The following is a 20,170-nucleotide window of genomic DNA, read 5'->3' on the forward strand; positions in this document are numbered from 1 at the left end:
ACATTCAGCTTCTCCCCTCCCCACCCATCATTAATAAGGGGTGCCTTAAAAGGCAGACTAGTGGTGAAAGAAGACCAAGTATTTTGGCTTGAAATTGCGTCACTTTCAGGTCTAACTTTGAAGTCTTTGTGTGCTTTTTGCCATTGTCTTTTTGAATGTGCTTTGGATACTCAAATCCTCTTAATAGAAAATGGAAAATGGGATACTGTGAAGTTGCTGCCAGCCCAAAGAGGTGTGGTTTGTCTCTGAGAAATTCTGTCAGCAGCGTGCAGAGGATGGAAAACACACTCTGATCATTTCTGAAGGGAAGCCTACATATATGCGTGTACATCTTGATGTTTATCTTGACACAGGATGCTGAACAGAGTGCAGAAGGCATGCTTGCTCTTGGTTGTTATCTGAAACAAGTCCTGAAGCAGAGAGCAGTGCCAACATTTCATTCGAGTCTGTCTGTGACTTCCATTTGTAAAATCTGTGGTTGGAGAACATGATAGAGAAAAAGAAAGTAGCTGCAAGAGAAGACACAGGAATATAAAAACATAGGAAATAGACAAAGAAATGACCTCTGTGAGGAGAAGCAAGTGAGTTAGAAATACAAATGGTTCAAAATTTAGCAGGGAAGGTAACATGGAAAATGCTAATAGCTGATGTGGGGGAGTTCAAGAAGAAACAGGTGAAGTGTAAGAATCATAGAATCATAGAATCATAGAATTACCCAGGTTGGAAAAGACCTTGAAGATCATGAAGTCCAACTGCAGCCTAACCATAGTACCCTAACTCTAGAAACCCTCTGCTAAGTGAGTTTTCTACAGCAGCTGTACTGAACACTGTGGAATAGCGATGGTAGGCGTTTTTATTCAAGCAGCAGTGACTTACAGGGTAGTGTGGACTCATCTGTTTTTCATGGAGGCTGTTTTTGTTCCATAATTCTTTAGGGGGGAAAGTGTGGAGAGACAGTGTCCTTTTCTGACACTGATACAATGTGAGATCTGCTGCACCTAGGGGTTACCTTGTAATGGTCCACTAGTTTTTTATTAGGCTGGAGTTACAGTTTGTGCTTGTTATCTAGCTGAGGAAGAATTCGGTGTTTTTGAGGGCATGTGATAACATTGACTTGTTACTAATAACATTTTCTTACTTGGCAGATAATTGCTCTTTCAGCCATTCTCAGCTTTCCTCTTCCTTCCCAGGCATCCTCTTCTCCTTAAACCTCCTTGCTCTCTGCGTCATTTCTAAAAACCCCACGCTGTGGAACTGTTTCTTTTTTTACCCCATATGATGTTGCGATCCGTTGCTAGGTGGAACTGATTGATTGAGGATGAGTGGAAAAGAGCACTAGTGTCTCCCATATCTCATTTTTTGTAATTAAATAGTTCTGCCCTTCTAGAAAAGGGGCTTTGAAAATAAATGGAGCAATTTTGTTACCTTCCAACTCCTCCTAGGAAATTTAATGGCAGAATATGTGAGTGGCCTGAGTATAAGCTTCCTCTTGCACACAAATTCAATTGCCTTCATTAGGATGCTGCTTTGTAAGGTGAAGGTAAAGAGTGCTTTATTATTTGTGCATATTTCTTATGAATATTTATGAAATCATCTCATATAGCAGTGCAATACCACCTGTATTTGGCGACAAACCACCTGTAACTGTCAATTGAAGACTGAAGTACATCATTCTCCAAAATGATTTTTAAGTTACAAAAGCTGGACCCTTGTCATTTATGTTGCTGCTTACTAACAATATTCAGGAGTCCTGCCAGAAATAAATCTTATGGTGTCAGCGCAGTTCTGGATGGATTCTTTTTGTTCCATCTCAGATCCTGGCAGAAAAGTATTTAGTATTCTTTTGTTTTTGTTTCGTACTAAGGAATTTCCTATTTGCTTATGACATTGATTTTTATCTCATTATAATATATTTTTATATAAATGTTGTAACATGTATCTCACTATATCATGCTATTTTTATCAGTTTTATGGTTACTCCTTCTTACACTCTTTAGTTTTCTTGTTTTAAAATATTAACAGTTCAGAGCGGGCCTTAGTTTTTTTCAAAAGTCTGAGAAAGACATGATCATACGTAGATATACTAACAAGTGAAGTGTCAATACTCCAGGTCTACTTAAAGAGGATTTGAACAGTTAATTACAAAGGCTGTTCATCTTAAAGTTTGTGGCGCAATGTTACTGTGAACTGCTGGGCTGAGGTGAAAAGGAAGAATAAGGAGGAAGTAGAGTTTATTAATAGACTCCTTGATGACGAAGGCCTAACTGTGTGTGCTAGTTGACTTTTGCAGTTGTAAGAGTTGAAAGAGAATTTGGGATGAAAAACACAGCAAAGAAAGCTGTGCAAGTGCATAGTAAATGAAGCACTACATATTCTGTTATCCTTTTATGTTTTTGTTTTCTGTCTTAATAAAACAATAAAATTTTGGTCTGTTTTAATTTTGAAGCTTTTATTCATTAATGCTGAGTGGTGTTACACCTTACTGTTGACAAGTGTTTAGTCAAGATGTGTTTTCTTCTAACGTGAAAAATCTGCTTGTCAAGTTCATTGTTGCTTTAAAACTTGTAGTGTGCTATGTTAATTTCAAAGGCTGAAGCTTTGAGTTCTGCTATTACATTTCTTCTAGTTATGAAGTTTCACTGCTATCCTAAAGTGGAGTACAACTTGCAAACATAGTGTGTTGCAGATTAAGAAAAATTCACCAGAGGAAAAAAGTCATTCTGAGAATCTAAAAAAAAAAAAAATTCTTTTTTTTTTTTTTTCCAGATATCACTTTAAAATTGGTAGTTGAGAAATTTGTGGTTTGAAAAATCACAGCTTATAAAATGATCTGGAGATTGAAGTAAGAGTTATCTTAATAAAAGGATATGTGGAAAGTATGTGAAATGGGAGATACTGAAAAGAAATTGACACAATTTGTGTAAAATTTGGGACTTGTTCACTCTTAGGAAGGTAATCCAAGTGTAAATCGTTAAACAGTGTATTAAAGTTGAAAAGTTTTTACAGATGATAAGAATTGATAGCCAGTATGTAGTATTAGAGTTTAATGGCAGCATGACTTAAACAACAGCAATCCAAAGAGTTCAAGCCTATTTATTTTCTGAAATGGAACAAGGAGTGCACAATGACCTGGAACATCCTGCTGAAAAAGTCAGTAGTTATATTCTTTCAAATCATGGGACAAGTTTGCTTCCTAAATGTTGTAATTGCTAATGAAATGGACAGCACTCAGCATGAACAGTGTTTTATTCTAAACAGCTAGTATGTATTGCATTCTATGAAGAGTGGCTTGGAGAGGCCAAGCACACCACCATGTTGGTTATATGATATGTTCTTGTCAACTTGCAGGAGAAATGAAAGTAAACTGTGTATCTGTCAACAAAAATGTTTTGCAAAGAGCAATCAAAATTTTAAAGGTAGGGGTGGAGGGGGAGCAGAGGGATTTCAAGCTAAAATGCAAAGTATACACTTACTACAGAGGAAGTACCACACTTCCCCATGACAACATTTGGCATGCCATCAGTATGGCTCAGTTCTGGCTGCTTTTCTTAACTGCATCTCAGGTAGAGGATGTCAGGTGAGAAGGATTTAGAAATGATTCTATGCTGAGTGCAGAAGACCAAAGAAGCTTCCTAAGTCTCTTGAAATCACAGAAATATTTGAGCTGGGAACAGAATTTGATTTGGATTTATATTTCTGCATGGAAGAGGAAAGCAGAAGAGCGTGTAGATACAAAATATAGTATGCATTATAGGTCAGTTGGCTACTGATTCTTTGTAAAGCAAGAAGAGAACTGTTAAAGTAAGGCAGTAAGCTGACAGTGATTCAGAACATAAGCTCATTGTAAAATGGCTTTAGTACAAGAAAGCAGGTTGTGCTCACATTTGGAAATGAAGTGTCTTGGATACAAGCTTTATCTCACACATTTTAGGCTGTTCTTTAGAGCTGAAATTCTTTTTCTGTTTCATGACTCTGAATTATGTCCTCCTGAGGACCTTGATATACTCTAAAGGTGGGGCCATGTGAACCTAATGAGGTTTAACAAAGTCAAGTGCAAGATTTTGCACTTGGATTGAGGTAATCCCAGATATGTATACGGTCTGGGAAAAGAACTTCTTGAGAGTAGCCCTGCTGAGAAGGACTTAGAGGTTCTGGTGGATGAAAAACTTGACATGAGCTAGCAGTGTGTGCTTGCAGCCCAGAAAGCCAGCAGTATCCTGGGTTCCATCAGAAGAGGAGGGAGACCAGCAGGGAGAGGGAGGGGATTGTACCCCTCTATTCTGAATTCATGAGGACCCAACTGGAGTACTGCATTCAAGTCCAGGGCTCCCAAGTCAGGAGAGATGTGGAGCTTTTGGAGAGGACCCAGAGGAGGGCTACAAAGATGGTCCAAGGGCTGGGGCTGGAGCACCTCTCCTATGAAGACAGGCTGAAGAAACTCGGCTTGTTCAGCCTGGAGAAGAGTAGGCTGTGGGGAGAGCTCAGTGTGGCCTTCTAGTATTTAAAGGGAGTTTTTAAACATGAGGGAAATCAACTTTTACATGGGTAGATAGTGATAGTGCAAGGAGAAATGGTTTAAATCTAAAGGAAGAGAGATTTAGATTAGATGTCGGGGGAAGGCTTTTTTTTACTCTCTTATTGAGAGAGTGGTGAGGTGCTGGAAAAGACTGCCCAGAGAGGCTGTGGATGCCCCATCCCTGGAGGTGTTTAAGGCCAGGTTGGATTGGGCCCTGGGCAATCTGGTCTAGTACTTGATATAGCAGTTGGCAGCCCTGCCTATGGCAGGGCGATTGGAACTTGATGATCCTTGAGGTTCCTTCCAACTCAAGCCATTCTATGGTTGTATATATACATACATATACAATATATGAAAGTAAGTTTGCCCATTATCAATTTAAATAGTTATTTATTAACTGTAATATAAAAAACATTTTCCTGAGTCAATTTTAACTTCAGTGATACTTAAGCAAGAAAGCGTTCCTCTAACTGTTTCATTGTAACTTTTTCAGAATTACTGTTACATGAGAATTTTCTTTTGGCATTCCAACCTTCCAGGAAATTACATGCTGCTTAAGAAAAAAAAAAAGAAAGGAAAAAGTTTGTTTTAGTCCCGCTGTAGCTAACCAAGTTTCCTTCTATGTTAACAATTGTGTTTTATTTTGATAATGCATCTTTCTAACAGTTCATCTGTTACACTTTATAGATGCAATAAGCATCAAAAAATCATTTCAAAAGTTGTATTCAGGTAAATGTGGATGAAAATCAAGCATACTTGATTATTAAAGTTACCATTTGGAACATCTTGCTCACTTCTGAAGCAGATTATGTTCTCTGTTTAGTCAGCCTTTTATTTGAAAAGTTGTTCCTAAAGCCTGCTGTAATGACGTAATTTACCAAATTATTTGAAGAAAATGTTATCAAATTACAACTGGGGGGGGGGGTGGGGTAGGAAGTTCCATAATAGGTCTTTAAGGCAGTTGAGTTTGTTGATGCAATTGGTTCCACATTTCAACCATAATTTTCTCATTAGGTTTGGATTACATCTGTATTAAACCTTCATCTCTTCAGAGACTTCAGTTCATTTGCTGCTGTTTCTTTTGCAGATCATTTCCCTCAGTAAGTGACGATAAAAATGAATGGCCATATATCAAATACCCCTCCTGGTGGCTATGGAAGTTATTCTCCTCAAATCAAGTAAGTTTATGCCATTTATTTTCCATCTATGGACAGAAAAATGTTTTGTATTTTTTCCTTATGTTTTCATTTTGAATGGCGCTATGGTTATTAGAGCTCAATAGAATAACACAAATGCAGCTTTCAAACTGTGGAACCAAACTAATAGATATTATCTGACTGATTTTTGTTCTAGTGGAAGAGTAAAGCTGTATTACTGAGTGATGTCATCTTGTGCAGAAAAATACATTACTGTAGCCATGATACAATTATGACATGACACAGAGATGTCTTCATATGACTAAGATGTTTAAGGTTAGCTGTGAGTGGAGGCATTCTTGTGCCTCGAGGATGATGCTGCCCCTTCCATCTGTGAGAAAATGTCATTTCATTTCCCAGAAAACAGAAGTGAGCAACCACTGTTTTCCTTGAAAGTGTTGCCTTTTCTGAGATAGGAAGATGTTGCCTGTGTCAGAAGTGTGGCACTCATTCACACCATTAGTGAGAATTGACCTGATCTGATGCAAAAGTTTGTACTTGGCTCATTATTGTCATTATGCTAGAGGAAAGTTGGATTCTCTTTCCATTTGATGTAGGCAAGGAGATTCATTTTATTTCTTTAGTGAAAAGCACTTGAAAATGTTAAAAACAGCACTTGTGTACATAAGCAAGAGGCAAAATGCTATCAAGTCTTTGGCATTGCGGTTACTTGATAGTAAGCAGTGTTACTTACATTTATAGTAGTATATAGATGTATGTCACAGCCCCCACTGTGCATGATGTTGTTAACAAGAAATAGCACAGGAGGGCTTCCAGCCCAAGTGAAGCACGCTTCATTACATTCATGATGTAGAACTAGTATTCAGTAGCATCTCCTCTGCTGCAAACACTGTAGGTATGTGTAAACCTACACAATGAGAAGGTTTTATTCTGTGCCTGTGTTTTTTGTAGGAATTACATTAATACAGAAGTTAACCAGAAATTTTTCCTTCCAGTGGCTATGGCTCACCCACATTTGCTCAGGCAGAGAGGGAGCAGAATTCAAGAACAAGTGCAAAGGCTCTTTATGGTAAGGTGGCAGTAAGTCACTATTTCTATGTTAGGATTGTTATTTAAATGTCATTCATGATGTCTTTGTATATGTTTTATAGACACTTTTATGTATATATATTTATACAAAACTGAATTTTTTAATGTGTTTATAGATCAGTACATTGTTATATATCTATAAATCTATATTCACAAAAATAAAATGACCAGTGAATTTTATTCTTATTTAAAGTAACTTGGCTAGCTATAAAATATTTTTGCCTCTTTCTAAGGAGATAACTCCCACCTGCTAACTCTTAAGGCAGCAACATTTAAAACATTTGCCAGAAAACTAAGAGTGATAAGAAGGTACTCAAGGATCTAGCTGTGCTATAGGTTTGATTCATGCTTTGTGTCTCCCTCTCCCTGCGCAACTTTATGCTCAGCTAGCAGAAAGGGAATTTACAACAGTATTACTATTGTTTGACACAAGGATTTCAAGGAGCTTAAATTTGATGTAAAAGATTTGAAGTCCTGCTTGGCCTGCAATTTTTGGCAGGTTTTGTAACTGTCAAATTTCTGTTATTTAGAAATGCCTGCAGGTTGCACTTACCAGCTGTGGATGATAGTATTTTTCCAAGAACAGAAAAACAAATTTTGTAGTGAAAATGAAGTCCTGTATTGGACCCCTCACACCTCAGGCAGCTTTTAGGGGTAAAAAAAAAATCACTCAGAGGGTGGTGAGCCCCTGGCACAGGCTTCACAGAGAGATTGTGTATGCCCCCTCTCTGGAGGCATTCAAGACCAGGCTGGATGGGGCCCTGGGTGGCAAGAGCTGCCGGGTGGAAACTGCTCTCACCATGGGAGGATGAAACTGGATGATTTTTAAGATCTTTCCAACCCAAGCCATTCCATGATTTCCCTTGGTGAATGTAACACTTCTTCCATAGGTTTAGAAACCAGAAAGCTTGAAATGCTGCATGTAGTAACTGCAACATCTCTATTGGTAGCTAGTCTTGACTCCCTCCTTTTGAGTTGTGTAATGGTCAGGAGTGACCTCATGAGGGTAGGGGAGTGATGGCAGGTTGCTTTGCATTTGCATTACATTTCCCCTTGGAAGGACACCCTTACAAGCCTTAAGTCAGGCTGTGTTGGGTATTCACCTGTGAGCACATAAGAATTTATTGTATCAGTTACATTGTTGACTTCTAAACTGCTTTGAAGTTCTTGCGGCTAACAACTTAAGGAGACTGGAGATCTCTTGATTTGTGTCCCCTGAGAAGAAGAGAGGTGGGAAATTGCTGATGTGGTTTGGAGGCAGAAAACACTGTGCTAAAGTATATGAAAGTCCACTTCCAGCAAAATCAGCAGACAGAAGAAGAGACTGTTTGAAATGTTTGCCATTTAAGAACAATGTTGCATATGAATAGTTCTAAGTTTAGACTTTTTTTTTAGTGACAAGTTACAGAATTCATTCTCTTGCATAGTATTAACGACAGGAATTGCAACAAAGCAAAATTCTGCAGTAAGAGGAGTTTTCAACAGTGGTGTTTCTGCATCCTGTATAGACTCACATGACAAACTGATTGCACGCGTTGACAGAAATAGTGGGTGGTAACAGAAACCAGCAAGGGATGTGTCTAAAAGCTCTTAGCAGATTATTTATTTGAGACACTTCTCACTTTTCTCATTTGTTTTATGTCATCCAAATAATTTTTCAAAAGTATATGTTTTGAATGCTTCTTAAGCGTGTCCTTTAATCTTTGTGGGCCTTTATAGTGATACATCTCTGAGCTTTTTCATATCAAACACCATAGGATATTCATATGTATGTAAAATATAGGAACAAGTGAGTAAATTTGAAATATACAGTGGTAAACAGAGTATTACTTCTAAAATTATAAAAGATTTTATTAATAATGAGTGCACAATTAATAGCTAATGCATACATTCTTTTTGATCTATGAAACTGAATGCCTGTGAATCAGATCAGAGGTCTCCTAACTTTGTTTTTATTTTTTTGTGATGTATATTTTATATACAAATGACACTTAGGTAATATATATAAATTTATATGTATTTGTGCACGTATAAATATACATATATATATTCATATAAATAATTTTGACATCAGAGTTACGTGAACTGTACCTTTTGTTTTGATAAATGTAGCACTGTAATGTTAGGAGCTACATTTGTCCACAGCCAAGTTTATTTTCTGGAAGACTTCTGAATGTCATTTGTACCAGAGCACCTATCCATGGTTCCTGGGTTCTTAAGTCATTACTTTATTTGAATACAATTTCTTCTAGTCACAGTGAAGATCTTAAAACATTTCTCTATGTGTCTCCTTATGTAGATACATATATACAACAAGACACAAAGTTTAAATGTTTAATGCCAGTGCTTGTTTTAGTAATGTCATTCACAGTTGTTCAGTCCTTTGGTCTTCAGGCAGAAGGCTTTCCCACACTGCTGGTATTACAGGCCATTCAGCTTAAAACTGGAGTCTTTGCTATCTCTGAAGTGGTTATCTGATAGCAAAAACTTGACTCCAGTTGCCTTTTCCTGTGTCAAATAATTTCTTTCATCCATTTCCTGCCTGAAATGAAATGTTTTTGTATTTGCCTGATAAATGTTCTCCTGATTTTGGAGCAAAGATGCCCTTTACACATTCTTATGGTTTTACTTCATTATTTAACTCCTCACCTCTCCATCTGAAATGCATTTTGGCTCATAGTCTCATCTGTTTTTCTAGCATTAGCTTCCCCATCTGCCTTCAGCAGCTCTGCTTGCATGGAGATGGGCAGCATCAAGAACCAGGGGCAGCATCAGGAGCCAGTAGCCAGGGCTGCACTGGGGGTTTGCCAGGTAGTGACACATTGCGGAGCATCCCCATTCTGCAGCAGTCATAAAATAGTAGTTTTCTCCACATTGGAAGATGTTACAAAAGCAACCCATCAAGAAGGACTGTCTGTTTTATATATTGTGTATTGTGTTCTCATGGCTGTGATTAGGTGCTAGCAGTAAAATTGCATGTCTGTGTTTGTACTGCGCAAATACTTTATTCAGAGCAAGAAATGCAGTGTAATAGAGTCTGTTAAAATAAACTATCTGTGTAACATTCTTTTGTTATTTGATACTCAGTTGAATTAAAATGACAGCTGGCTTCTGAACAATGCACCTTCTCTGATAGCTGTTTCCCTGTAGTCATCATGGAGAAGGCTGATGTCAAGAATCCCTGAAAGCAATAGCCTTTACTCCTCTAATAATAACATTTGTATTTAAAAGGTTTTGACCTTTGTCCTTGGATGTGTTAGATCACATCTCCTATACTTTGCTCTGAGTCTCAAGTTGAGTTTTTCCAGCTGCTGTAATTCCTAAAGGTATCAGCAATCACTATAATGAATAGACAGTAGGAAGATAAGCACTGTGTTTTTCTGCTTCTCAATGCATGGTAATAATCTAAACTGTCACTTCAGGATTCATAAGACAGTTCATGAGATACTTAATCCATCTATATGTAGATTACCATCTAATTTTAGAGCTTTGTCTCTTTGTATGCAGTATAGACATTTTCCAATTTCCTTATGGATGGGGGAGGTGGGATCCACCATTCTTCTTTACACTGTCACAACTAGAGTTCTGATAACATTTACTACAGCTGGCCTATGCAATTATTTGCAAGATATCAGTGGAGATCTATGCACTGGGATTCTTCCTTTCAATTTTAGGCTCTGGGATCTGAAAATGTGTATCTAAACAGAGTATAGCCCTACCTACTGCTAATTCTGCTTCGGGTCATCCATGAAGACCCAGCCTCAGACCTTTTATATTTGGTAAGGCTTTTCCTTATTTAGATAAAGAATCAGGTTTGTCTTAGAAACATAGAATATCTTAAGTTGAAAGGGACCCACAAGGAGCCAACTCCTGGCTATGCACATCACAATCCAAAATTCAAACCTCATGTCTGTGAGTGTTTTCCAGCTGCTCTGCAGACTCTGGCAGCTTGGGGCCATGCCCACTGCCCTGAGGAGGCTGTTCTGTGCCAACCACGCTCTCAGGGAAGAACCTTTTTCTAACATCTTGCTGTAATTAATTTGTCTTTGTGGTCTGGATAGTGCAACAGAGTCAGATTTAGTACAGTTTATTAGGCAACTTTCTAATTTTTCATTTAGCTGCAACCTCTTCCAGTGGGAAGATGGGTAAGAGTGGACTCAGCTATGTCAGGTTGTATTCCTAGCTCTGCCTCATGTGACTTTGGGCAGTAAGTTTTTTGTCTGAAACTGTGGAACATTTACTTTTCTGAACGATGAAGTGGTATCTCACAGAAATAACTAGGGAAAGCCCAGAGTTTTTAGCGTAGTGAGGGCAGTGAACAGTCCTGTTTGTCTGTGTAGTTTACTGTCTAGTGTATTTTTGACTTGGCTCGAAACCTTTGCTTGAGAGTTTGAGGTGGTTTTTTTTTCTATCATTTTTCTGGTGATTCTGTGTCTACTTCCAAGTTTAGTAAAAAGTCAGCACTTTTTCCCACCTTTTTGAAACCAGAAATGTTATCCATTCCTGAGGAGCGGTAAATTCAGTATGTTCACAAAGACATGAATAGCAAGCAGTAGCGTTGCTCCACATCAGAGAGGTGAGAGTATTAGTTTCTGTGGATCAATGTTTGCCTTCCTTTGAAAAGTTTAAAGCCGGTAGATCTTAAGGTCAGAGTCATGAGTGAATAGTTATTCTGCTTTTAAATTTATTGCACTTGCTTTTTGAGAACTTTTATTTTGCCCAAATTCCTCTGGGCTGTATTTGCGGTAGAATTAAGAATTTAACTTTGGTGACTTCTTCTGCTGTGATATTTATATTTACTTCTATGTTTTCCTTTATCAGAGTGGAAAATGTATTAGATAAATTGTGTGTAGCATATCAGCTGGGTTTGAATTAACTCATATTAAGGCTGCACTGCATTTTATGTAGTGGATGGAAGGTCTGTAATAAAGAGAATAAACAGAAAAAGAAGGTAGTTCTGATTGCTTTATTTGTCACATCTTGAAGCCTCTGTTGTGGAATCTCACTTCACGTTCAATAACTCTCTTCATGTGTGAAAATACTCTTGAGAAGCTGAGATTGATCTGGAGGATTAGTAGAGTCAAGCAGAACATAGAAAACAGTTTTTTCCAATGTAAGGTCTCCACCCTGGCCAGCAACTGAGGGCCTTCCCTGAATGAGTTACCTTATTGCTACCCCTCCTTTCCTTACAGCCTATTAAGGGAGAGAATAGAAAGAGCAACAGCAAGAAAAACTCCTGGACTGAAATAAAGACAGTTTAATAAGTGAAGGAAAGTAGGAGGGAAAAACACTAAAAACAAATAAATGTGAAAAACAAAAACAAATAATGCAGGCATTTTGCATTGCTCACCACCTCTCAACATACTGCAAGCAGATCAGTGCCCTGAGCAGCAGCTACTTTGGAAATGCTCAGTTGTATTGCTGAGCATGGCTTTATTGTTCTATATGCAGTGGGTCTCTGGTCAGTTTGGGCCAGCTGGCCTTACCATGTACCCTTGCAAGCTCTTGTGTACAAGCAAGCTTACTTGGGGACAGACAGAGAAACAGTGTTGATATCAGTGCTGTGCAAATGCTGCTCGGCAATAGCGAAACATTACTAGCGCTGCTATAGACACAAATCCCAAACACAGTCCCATGCAAGCTGCTGTGAAAATAATTAATTCCATCCTAGCCAGACACAGTGCATTCAGTAAATCAGCAAATTCAGTAATGAGTATGAATTATTTGCATTTGAATATCATATAATAAGACAAGGGAAGTTTTCAGGTATTCTGTAAAAGTGGTCAGAATAGTAACAGTGATGTTTTTTTCTGGAAATCCAATGTGGTGGCACATTAGCGGAAGGGATACAGCAGGGTTTATGCATCCTCCTGTCTGAGTGCAAGGTGAAGTTTTGCAGAGGATTGCAGTTTGTCAGTTTGTTTGTTAATTTTTTCATTGTGTTTTGCTCATATTATCATGTGGAGACTTCATTCATTCATTCACATCCTTTAAGACACTTTCTGCAGCATGATTTATGCCAAACAGCCAGGAAAACTTGCTGTCTGGGAGTTTGTCTATTAGCAGCTGGGCTGACTCTGTAAGGGGAAGGAGATCCGCTTTCTAAGTATTAGGTTATAAAAGGGTTGAAAAAACTAAGGTTGAGGACAAGCTCTTCCAGAATCAGCTGAGGAATTTTGCCTGATGCTAAGGTACTTATTAGGAGGATAGAAGGGCCTGTAAGATAACAAAGGATAAATTAGATCTCTAGTGGATTCTAATAAACATTCTGCCAGCATAAACGTGTTTATAAAATAAATAGGTGAGCTGAAATTATTTCTGAACTCAATTTGGACTGTCATTTTTTTTGGTTACCATAGTTTTGTTTATTATCTCAGACACTTACTGGCTTTTGCTAATTGAAAGTTCATTTGAAGTTCCTGTTGCTGACCTGTTGTAATTAAAAATGAAGAACTGTTGGGGTTCTCTTTTGCTCTGAAGTGTAAGCAACCACAGCTTTTATTATCAGTCAGAAAGCTTTTTCTTATATAAACACTATTGTTCTCACCATGACGTGGTGTGCTGAAAAACTTAACATCTTATCTAGTGTGAGTACTGTGCTGCTCTGTGGTAGAGGATGTGCTTGTCAGTGTTGCGAGTTTCTGGATATCCTAAAGCAGGACAAAAATCCTGGGAAACAGGGCATGAACTTTTGAAAGTTGCTTTCTGCTTTTTCATTCCATTGGAGTCTCCCCTCATGGAAGTCTTTCTTTGCTTAAAGCCACTCTGACTCTTGCTGCTTTCAGGATCTGTAAGCCTTGCAGTGGATGGAAGACTCCTTATCTTGGTTTCATTTGGTGTCATTAAAAATCTCTTTTTCACCTCAAAAATATAATAATCAGAGTTGAATGTTAGATGAATTTCTAATTGAAACATGTGGCTATGTTTTATTTTTAGGCCTATTTTCTTTCTTACTGGACAGCATTTTATAGTCTGTAATGAAGGATTGTTAACTGATCCCCTTGGAGATGCAAATAATTGTATGGAGTTAAACCAGATACTGTTTTTTAATTCCCTTGTTTTGTTAGGAACAGATGGACTTTACTTCTTCAGATCGTCATCCAAACAAAAAAAGAAAGGTAGCAAGTCAGACAGTACTGCTTCACTGACTCTTTTGTTGGGGTGTGCATGTGTGTTTGCCTATTGTCCTTAAAAGAATAAGAGTCAAACAAAATACCTTATGTAACATGCTGCAAAAGCAGAAATATTAATCACAGTTGGACTCAATGCAGATGCCCTATCCTGGGATTTTGAGGTAACAGGTGATGAAGTTAAAGTGTCTATTTTAAAGTTTTCACATACCTGGTTAAAAAAAATTCTGATAATCCATGTAATTCTTCAATTTGGTGATTGCACTGCAGACTTCGTGTGCTAAACCAAGCTGAGTAGCTGTTGTAGGGTAGCAGGTGGTTCTGATGCACGAGCTGTGTCTGCCATTGAGGAGGGGACTCTGAGCCAAGGAGAAGTTTTAGAAGTTCTGAATTCTAATTCTTTCATGAGACTCACTGAGAATTGAAGATATAAGGGGTGTGATGATAAAAGGTAACGAAGTACTTCTCCAAGTGAGGGCATTCCTTTCCTTGTCAGTACCCATGATTACTGTGAAGGAGCCCTGGTCACAGAAGAGCTTTTTAAACTGTTGCTTGTATGATATGCTCCCTGCAGATCTCTCTACCTCACAGATCACATGTGAGGTCATTGGTGGCATTTTTAATTTTGCAAAAAAGTAACTAATATCTCCTGCCAACAGAATCATATACTTTCATTTTGCGCCTACACACTCCAATTGGATATGATGAAATGAACGTAACATCATTTACACGCATTTCCTTCCAAACAATCAAACTGTCTCTGTCTCAAATTGGCGTGCTTCATTGGTTATTGGAAAAAAACAAAAACAGGATAGCTTCCCCAACACTGTATTCAAAATCAAGTTGAAAAGTGGATTTTGTTTTGTTTTGTTTTTGAAGTTTTCACCTACATTCATTGGTTATTAGTGTGGGTGTGTGTTGTGTCCTCATCTTGCATATTCTCTTCCCTTCTTTCTAGGTTTTATGTTAATCTGTTGTATGGAGGAAAAGGCAAACAGTGTTTCTGATTTTGCAGCATTGTGTTTTGTTCAGCTGAAAAATATTTCTGTTCTACTTAATGTCTATGTAGCTACAACTTTTGGCTTCTTTTTTCCTTCTTTCTTTCAATAAGTATTTCTATGTTACTAATTCAACAAACTGAATATACTATGGAGAAATAAATGTTGACACAGATCGGGTCTGCAAGTGGCTTTGTTTTTTGTGAGAGTTGTGTATGTCAGAAAACTTTTGCATTCATGCAAAGGTAACACTGCTAGTTACCATGTTGCTACCAAGTGAAAAGCCAGCGATTTTTATGTCAGGCTTCCCAATGAAGTGTTTCCAGCCAGAACACTGCTCCCATCTGGTGCCACCAAGACAAGATAGCTGACTTTTAACATCAGTGTAAGTATGGTTCTTGTGCTGGAGTGTGTGAGCATGTAGCTTTTTTCTCCTTTCTGAATGCAGAAATAACCACAGCTCACCTTCTGCTTTCATATAGACAGCTCGTTTTAAGCATCTCTGAGAAGAGTCTGAAACACAGCATGATAAGAGGACAAGTGGATAATTATTCTTTTCTTTTCTCTCAATCTTCAGAACAAAGAAAGAACTATGCACGGGACAGTGCCAGCAGCATATCGGAAACTTCCCAGTATCACGTAGAGGTGAGATAAGGATGTATGACAACACCATCTACCCGTTACAGCTTTTGGTTATACTGTGATTCTTTGCTTGCATGGTTTTTGAGGATAATGTGCTTGAAGACATATGAATCTTCTAAAATATCCTGCCAGCCCGAGGTCACTTCAGAACAGATTACACTGAAATGTATCAAATTCTCTAGCTTTGCCATAACGAGCTGGAATTTTGATGTAAACAAAGCTGTGTATAGTTTGGCAAATGGAGAGGGCTTCTCAATGGGATGACAGTTCAGTGTGCCATGTTGCCCTATTTCTGAACCTGTTATGTTGTGGGGATGAGGCAAGGAAGGCTGGCTGATAACTAAAATAAGTACCTTGATCATTTATAAACAACATAGGTGTCATAATAGTTAGAAAGAGCTGGGTACTGAGCCCTAAAACGCTTAGTGAATCTACTGTTAGTGGTGATATTCTGCCTGCACATACTCTTCCCATTGAGAAATGCAAAATAATTTCCTTCCTACTTTAAGCTGCTTTGCAGAAATACTCTGTGCTGTTGTCATATTCTGTCCAGAAGTAGACAAGTATTAAATATTCAGCAAAGTAAGCCTAGCTGCCTATATGTAGTCTGTAGGCACTTCTGGGTGCTGTTCCTCATTATACAGCCTTTCTTTTGCAAAACCTTATTCCTTTACCATCAGAACACTGACATGGGTTTAACTGAATTTTGCAAAAAAAAAAAAAACCAAAGCAAAACAAAACCAAAAACCAATAGATTCCCAGGTCCTTTTAACTGGGTTTTAAATTTAGATGTAAACTGTGAGATTGTATGCAGAAGAGTCTTCATTCCAAGTAATTCTATCCTTGATCAGCTTGCAAAGGAACGTTTATGTTGCTTATAATTGTCTGTCTGTATTTAGCTTCTGCGTAACCATTTTGGTACTCCACTGGCATAAAAATTAGTACTTGTATTTGAAGTCTAAGTATTCCTGTGTGAGCAGCCATCAGGGTTTGTCTCAATTTTAAAATACTTTGATTATATGCAGCTTTTATCTGCGCTCTTGTCTGTCATTAACATGTGCTGTTATCCTGTAATAGAAGAAAGCTCACTTAAGTCTTTTAATCCATTTATAAGATAGGTGTGCAGGCATATGTTAAAATTGGTTCAGCTTGAGTGATTGTATTCAGGTCTTAAAGAAGAATGTGAAGCTGGAGTTGTGCCTGGATATGATTAAATAACTTTATAGGCTGTCTTACTTATAGGAAACTAGTTGAGGTGATATCTGTGAGTGGTGTTTCATTACTAGACCATTAATTAAAATTGGAGAATATTCCAAGTTGACAGTGAGCAAACATAGTTCATATACTACATTTCTACTGTGTTCTGCATAAAAGAAGCAACTAACCCTGTCTGTAAGGTACCCTAGTCAGATGCAAGCCCTTGCTGTCTGCCATCAACGTGTTAGCTGGCAGCTTTGGGATAGGCAGGGATGCGCCAGGTCAGGGTGGTGGTGGAGGTATCCTTGCAGCATGTTTCTGTGAGGCTTCTACTGGTGCTTTCTGGATTCAGCTTACCAATAGAGACAGGTTTTCACTTCTCAAGAAAGCTGGCTAAATACTCAGGATTTGATTCTCTCTGTGATACCTGGAAGATGTCAGAATACTCCTTCAGGTGTAACCATTTGCTGTAGTGAGGAAATGACAGAGGATGGCAAGCAGCAAGTTTAAAATGACATTATGGATTAAACAACCTCCCTTATGGATATTGGTCAATTCTATTATAAAAGGCAGTTTCATTCATAATTTACTTGTATTGCTCTTTCATGGCAGTTTGAATACTGACATTGCCTAGTGATAAGGAAGATTACAATTTTTTTATTTTAATGTGTGTGTCATTCACCAGCACTTGACCACTTTTGTTCTGGACCGAAAAGAAGCAATGATTACGGTAGATGATGGAATAAGGAAGCTTAAATTACTGGATGCCAAAGGCAAAGTATGGACTCAAGATATGATTCTTCAAGTGGATGACAAAGCTGTCAGTTTGGTGGACTTGGAATCAAAGGTATGATCTGTGAGTGGCAGTCTCATTTCCAGAGAGAGAAAGAAAGGGAAGGGACAGAAAAAAATGATGTGTGTGAGATTTGGTATTTTAATTACCTTATTATCACTTTCTCTTTTTAACTCTTGCAGCTTTTTTTGAGATCAAGGCACTGAATATTAAGGCTTTTTTTTTTTCTCTTTCTTTTTTATTTTTTTGTTTCCCTTCTGGCAGAATGAACTGGAAAATTTCCCTTTAAGCACAATTCAGCATTGCCAAGCTGTGATGAATGCATGCAATTACAATTCAATTCTTGCATTAGTATGTAAAGAACCAACTCAGAGCAAGCCAGATTTGCATCTTTTCCAATGTGATGAGATTAAGGTAAGGTGGAAATAGAGATCTTCCATGACTTATTTCAGGAGGGGAAATTTTATGACTTGGCAAGTACAATGGGTAAAATAAAATAAACTTATTCATAGGAAATTATTATGTTCTTTTATTCTTATAAGTGTAGTTTGAGCTTCTTGCATTTATGATATCTACATGACTTATAGTATGCTAATATAAGCAGTGTAGTATATCTTGTAAGAAAAGATTACTGTATGTAAGCTGAATCTTTAGTGCATGGCCAAATATGTTATTATTGTAAATAATGATTCTTGTGCTCTGTAACTGTTCATTTATGTTTGCAAAGGACTAAAGCTCAGGAATGTACATATGATTTGCATTCACACTTCTAAGAAAGAGGTATAAAATAGTTATCTCAGATTTACCTTATAATCTGGAAAGAACTCATAGAAGTCCTGAGTCTTACTTTCTCCTTCCTTTTTTCTACTCTTTTTGCCACTGAACAGTTAAGCCTCCACAGCATTTCTGCCTCTTTGCATCTCTGTCCTGCAGGAGAGATTGTAAAATGTAAAATATTGCTTGCAAGAGGGACAAAAGAAGGAAAGAGATTGTTTATCTCTGATAAAAATATTCCCTTCAAGCTTCCAGAGTAAATATTTTTAATCCACTCAGAAATGCTTCTTCATTTCCAGGATTATAAATGTTAATGTGTTATTCACTCCACATAATTGGTATCTCTTTCAATTTCAGTCAATCATTTTATGATTTGTTTGTTTTTCTCAGTTGCATCTTAAGAGTTTATGTCATTGTCTTAAAATATCACGTTGCTGATCGCATTGTACAAACATTCTGAAATTGGTTCATTGCAAGTGGTGTGAAGATGGCCGATTGAGTGACTTGTTGCACAAAATTTGTTGTTTCAATGGGATTTGGGATCCTGTGAGTTCAGTTTGCAGTATGCTAAATAATGCAGGACTCCTCTTTTAAGGTCTGGTTGGACACAGCCTCCAAAGGCGTAGAGTGGTCTCTTCAGACTTTCATCTTTTCAAGTTCTTCCAGTGTGTGCAAATAAAATTGCAGAGTGCATAAGCATGACTTGAAGTGTGGGATCCCTTTTTTGTTCTGACATATCATTTGAGTCTGTGACCTTATCCTAGGTTCTATTCCTTTTCCATAAGGCTTGTTTCTTTTTGAGATGTTAAATCACATTCACTGCCTTCTTAATGCTATCAGTCAGAACATATAACAAACTTCAGGAGCCTCTGCAATAGAAATTTATTCAAAATTAATTATATTTTGGTCAGTCGGTATTTTCTAGAAAAACACAATTGTTAAATAATAAATATAAATAGTGAAATTCATGAAATGATTTGTTCCTCAAATCCTGTCAAGGTTTTTAAGGTCAATTAATTCTTTAACTCTCATCTATCCCACTGTAGTCTGAAAAGTCTGTTAATCTCTAAATTCAATGTAGTTTTGTCCCAGCAGTTATATATTCTTCCTAAAAAGTTAGATGTTTTTATTCCAAGGTAGAAGTGGGACTTGTAGAATGAACTAGGCATGGACAGATTTGGGTCTTGACAAGCTGTATAGGAAATTAATTTGTCAGCTCAAGATATGTAACAGAGCATCCTAAATCCTGTGAGAAGCTGTGACCTATTTAATGCAAGGTCTATTAAAATAATGCCGTATCAGAATTTCTCTTGTAGGCCTCCGGTGGGGGCAGATTCCAGTGATGGAGATATAGGAACCTAAAGTTCAGGAAATATACTGAAAAATTCATCTTAACTAAGCTAAAGATAAATTGGAGGCTACCTTCTTACAGGAGACTGCATTACTACTAGTTATTTTCCAGATTCTCATGCTACCATTATTTATTGTAGTTTTACTTTATGTCTTTCACACATATCCTTGACAGAAAATAATAATAATAATAATAAATTTTAAAAAAAATGGAGAGGGAAAAATAGCTCATGCAGTAATTGCTGACATTGGATAATTACAACTGTTCAGACAAATTTAGTATCTAGATAACACATCCATCTGATGATAATGTTTGAGACTGGAAAAGTGACAAAAGTACCAGCTCCCAGAGAATGGTGCCGTGTTTTCTTTGTTCTGTTTCCATACAAATCCCAGCTTTTTTCTTTTTTAAAATGGAATACGATAAGAGGTTCTGTAATCAACAGATAACTTCATGAAGTACATGATGAGATCATTAATTCATATATCTGCTTAGTCTAGATGAGAACTGACGGACTCTGCTT

The 20,170-nt window shown here is 37.5% G+C and overlaps 1 protein-coding gene across 14 annotated transcripts in view; it reads left to right on the forward strand.

Annotated features, from left to right (window-relative positions):
- EPS8 (EGFR pathway substrate 8, signaling adaptor) overlaps positions 1 to 20,170 on the forward strand; it is a 129,249-nt gene that overhangs the window by 71,246 nt on the left and 37,833 nt on the right. For 9 of the 14 annotated variants that reach the window (XM_015867723.3, XM_085543431.1, XM_085543424.1 and 6 more), the window contains 5 exons: positions 5,604 to 5,694; positions 6,669 to 6,742; positions 15,468 to 15,535; positions 17,415 to 17,576; positions 17,787 to 17,936. In XM_015867723.3, coding sequence (XP_015723209.1) covers positions 5,633 to 5,694; positions 6,669 to 6,742; positions 15,468 to 15,535; positions 17,415 to 17,576; positions 17,787 to 17,936 — 516 coding nt within the window. In that variant the 5' untranslated portion in view covers positions 5,604 to 5,632. Of the gene's footprint in view, positions 1 to 5,603; positions 5,695 to 6,668; positions 6,743 to 13,829; positions 13,881 to 15,467; positions 15,536 to 17,414; positions 17,577 to 17,786; positions 17,937 to 20,170 lie in introns of all 14 variants that reach the window. The other 5 variants (XM_015867688.3, XM_015867683.3, XM_015867679.3 and 2 more) reach the window with 1 other exon arrangement.

This window comes from Coturnix japonica, chromosome 1, assembly GCF_054131305.1.
Source record: "Coturnix japonica strain WE chromosome 1, WE-NBRP24, whole genome shotgun sequence".
NCBI classification, from domain to species: domain Eukaryota; kingdom Metazoa; phylum Chordata; class Aves; order Galliformes; family Phasianidae; genus Coturnix; species Coturnix japonica.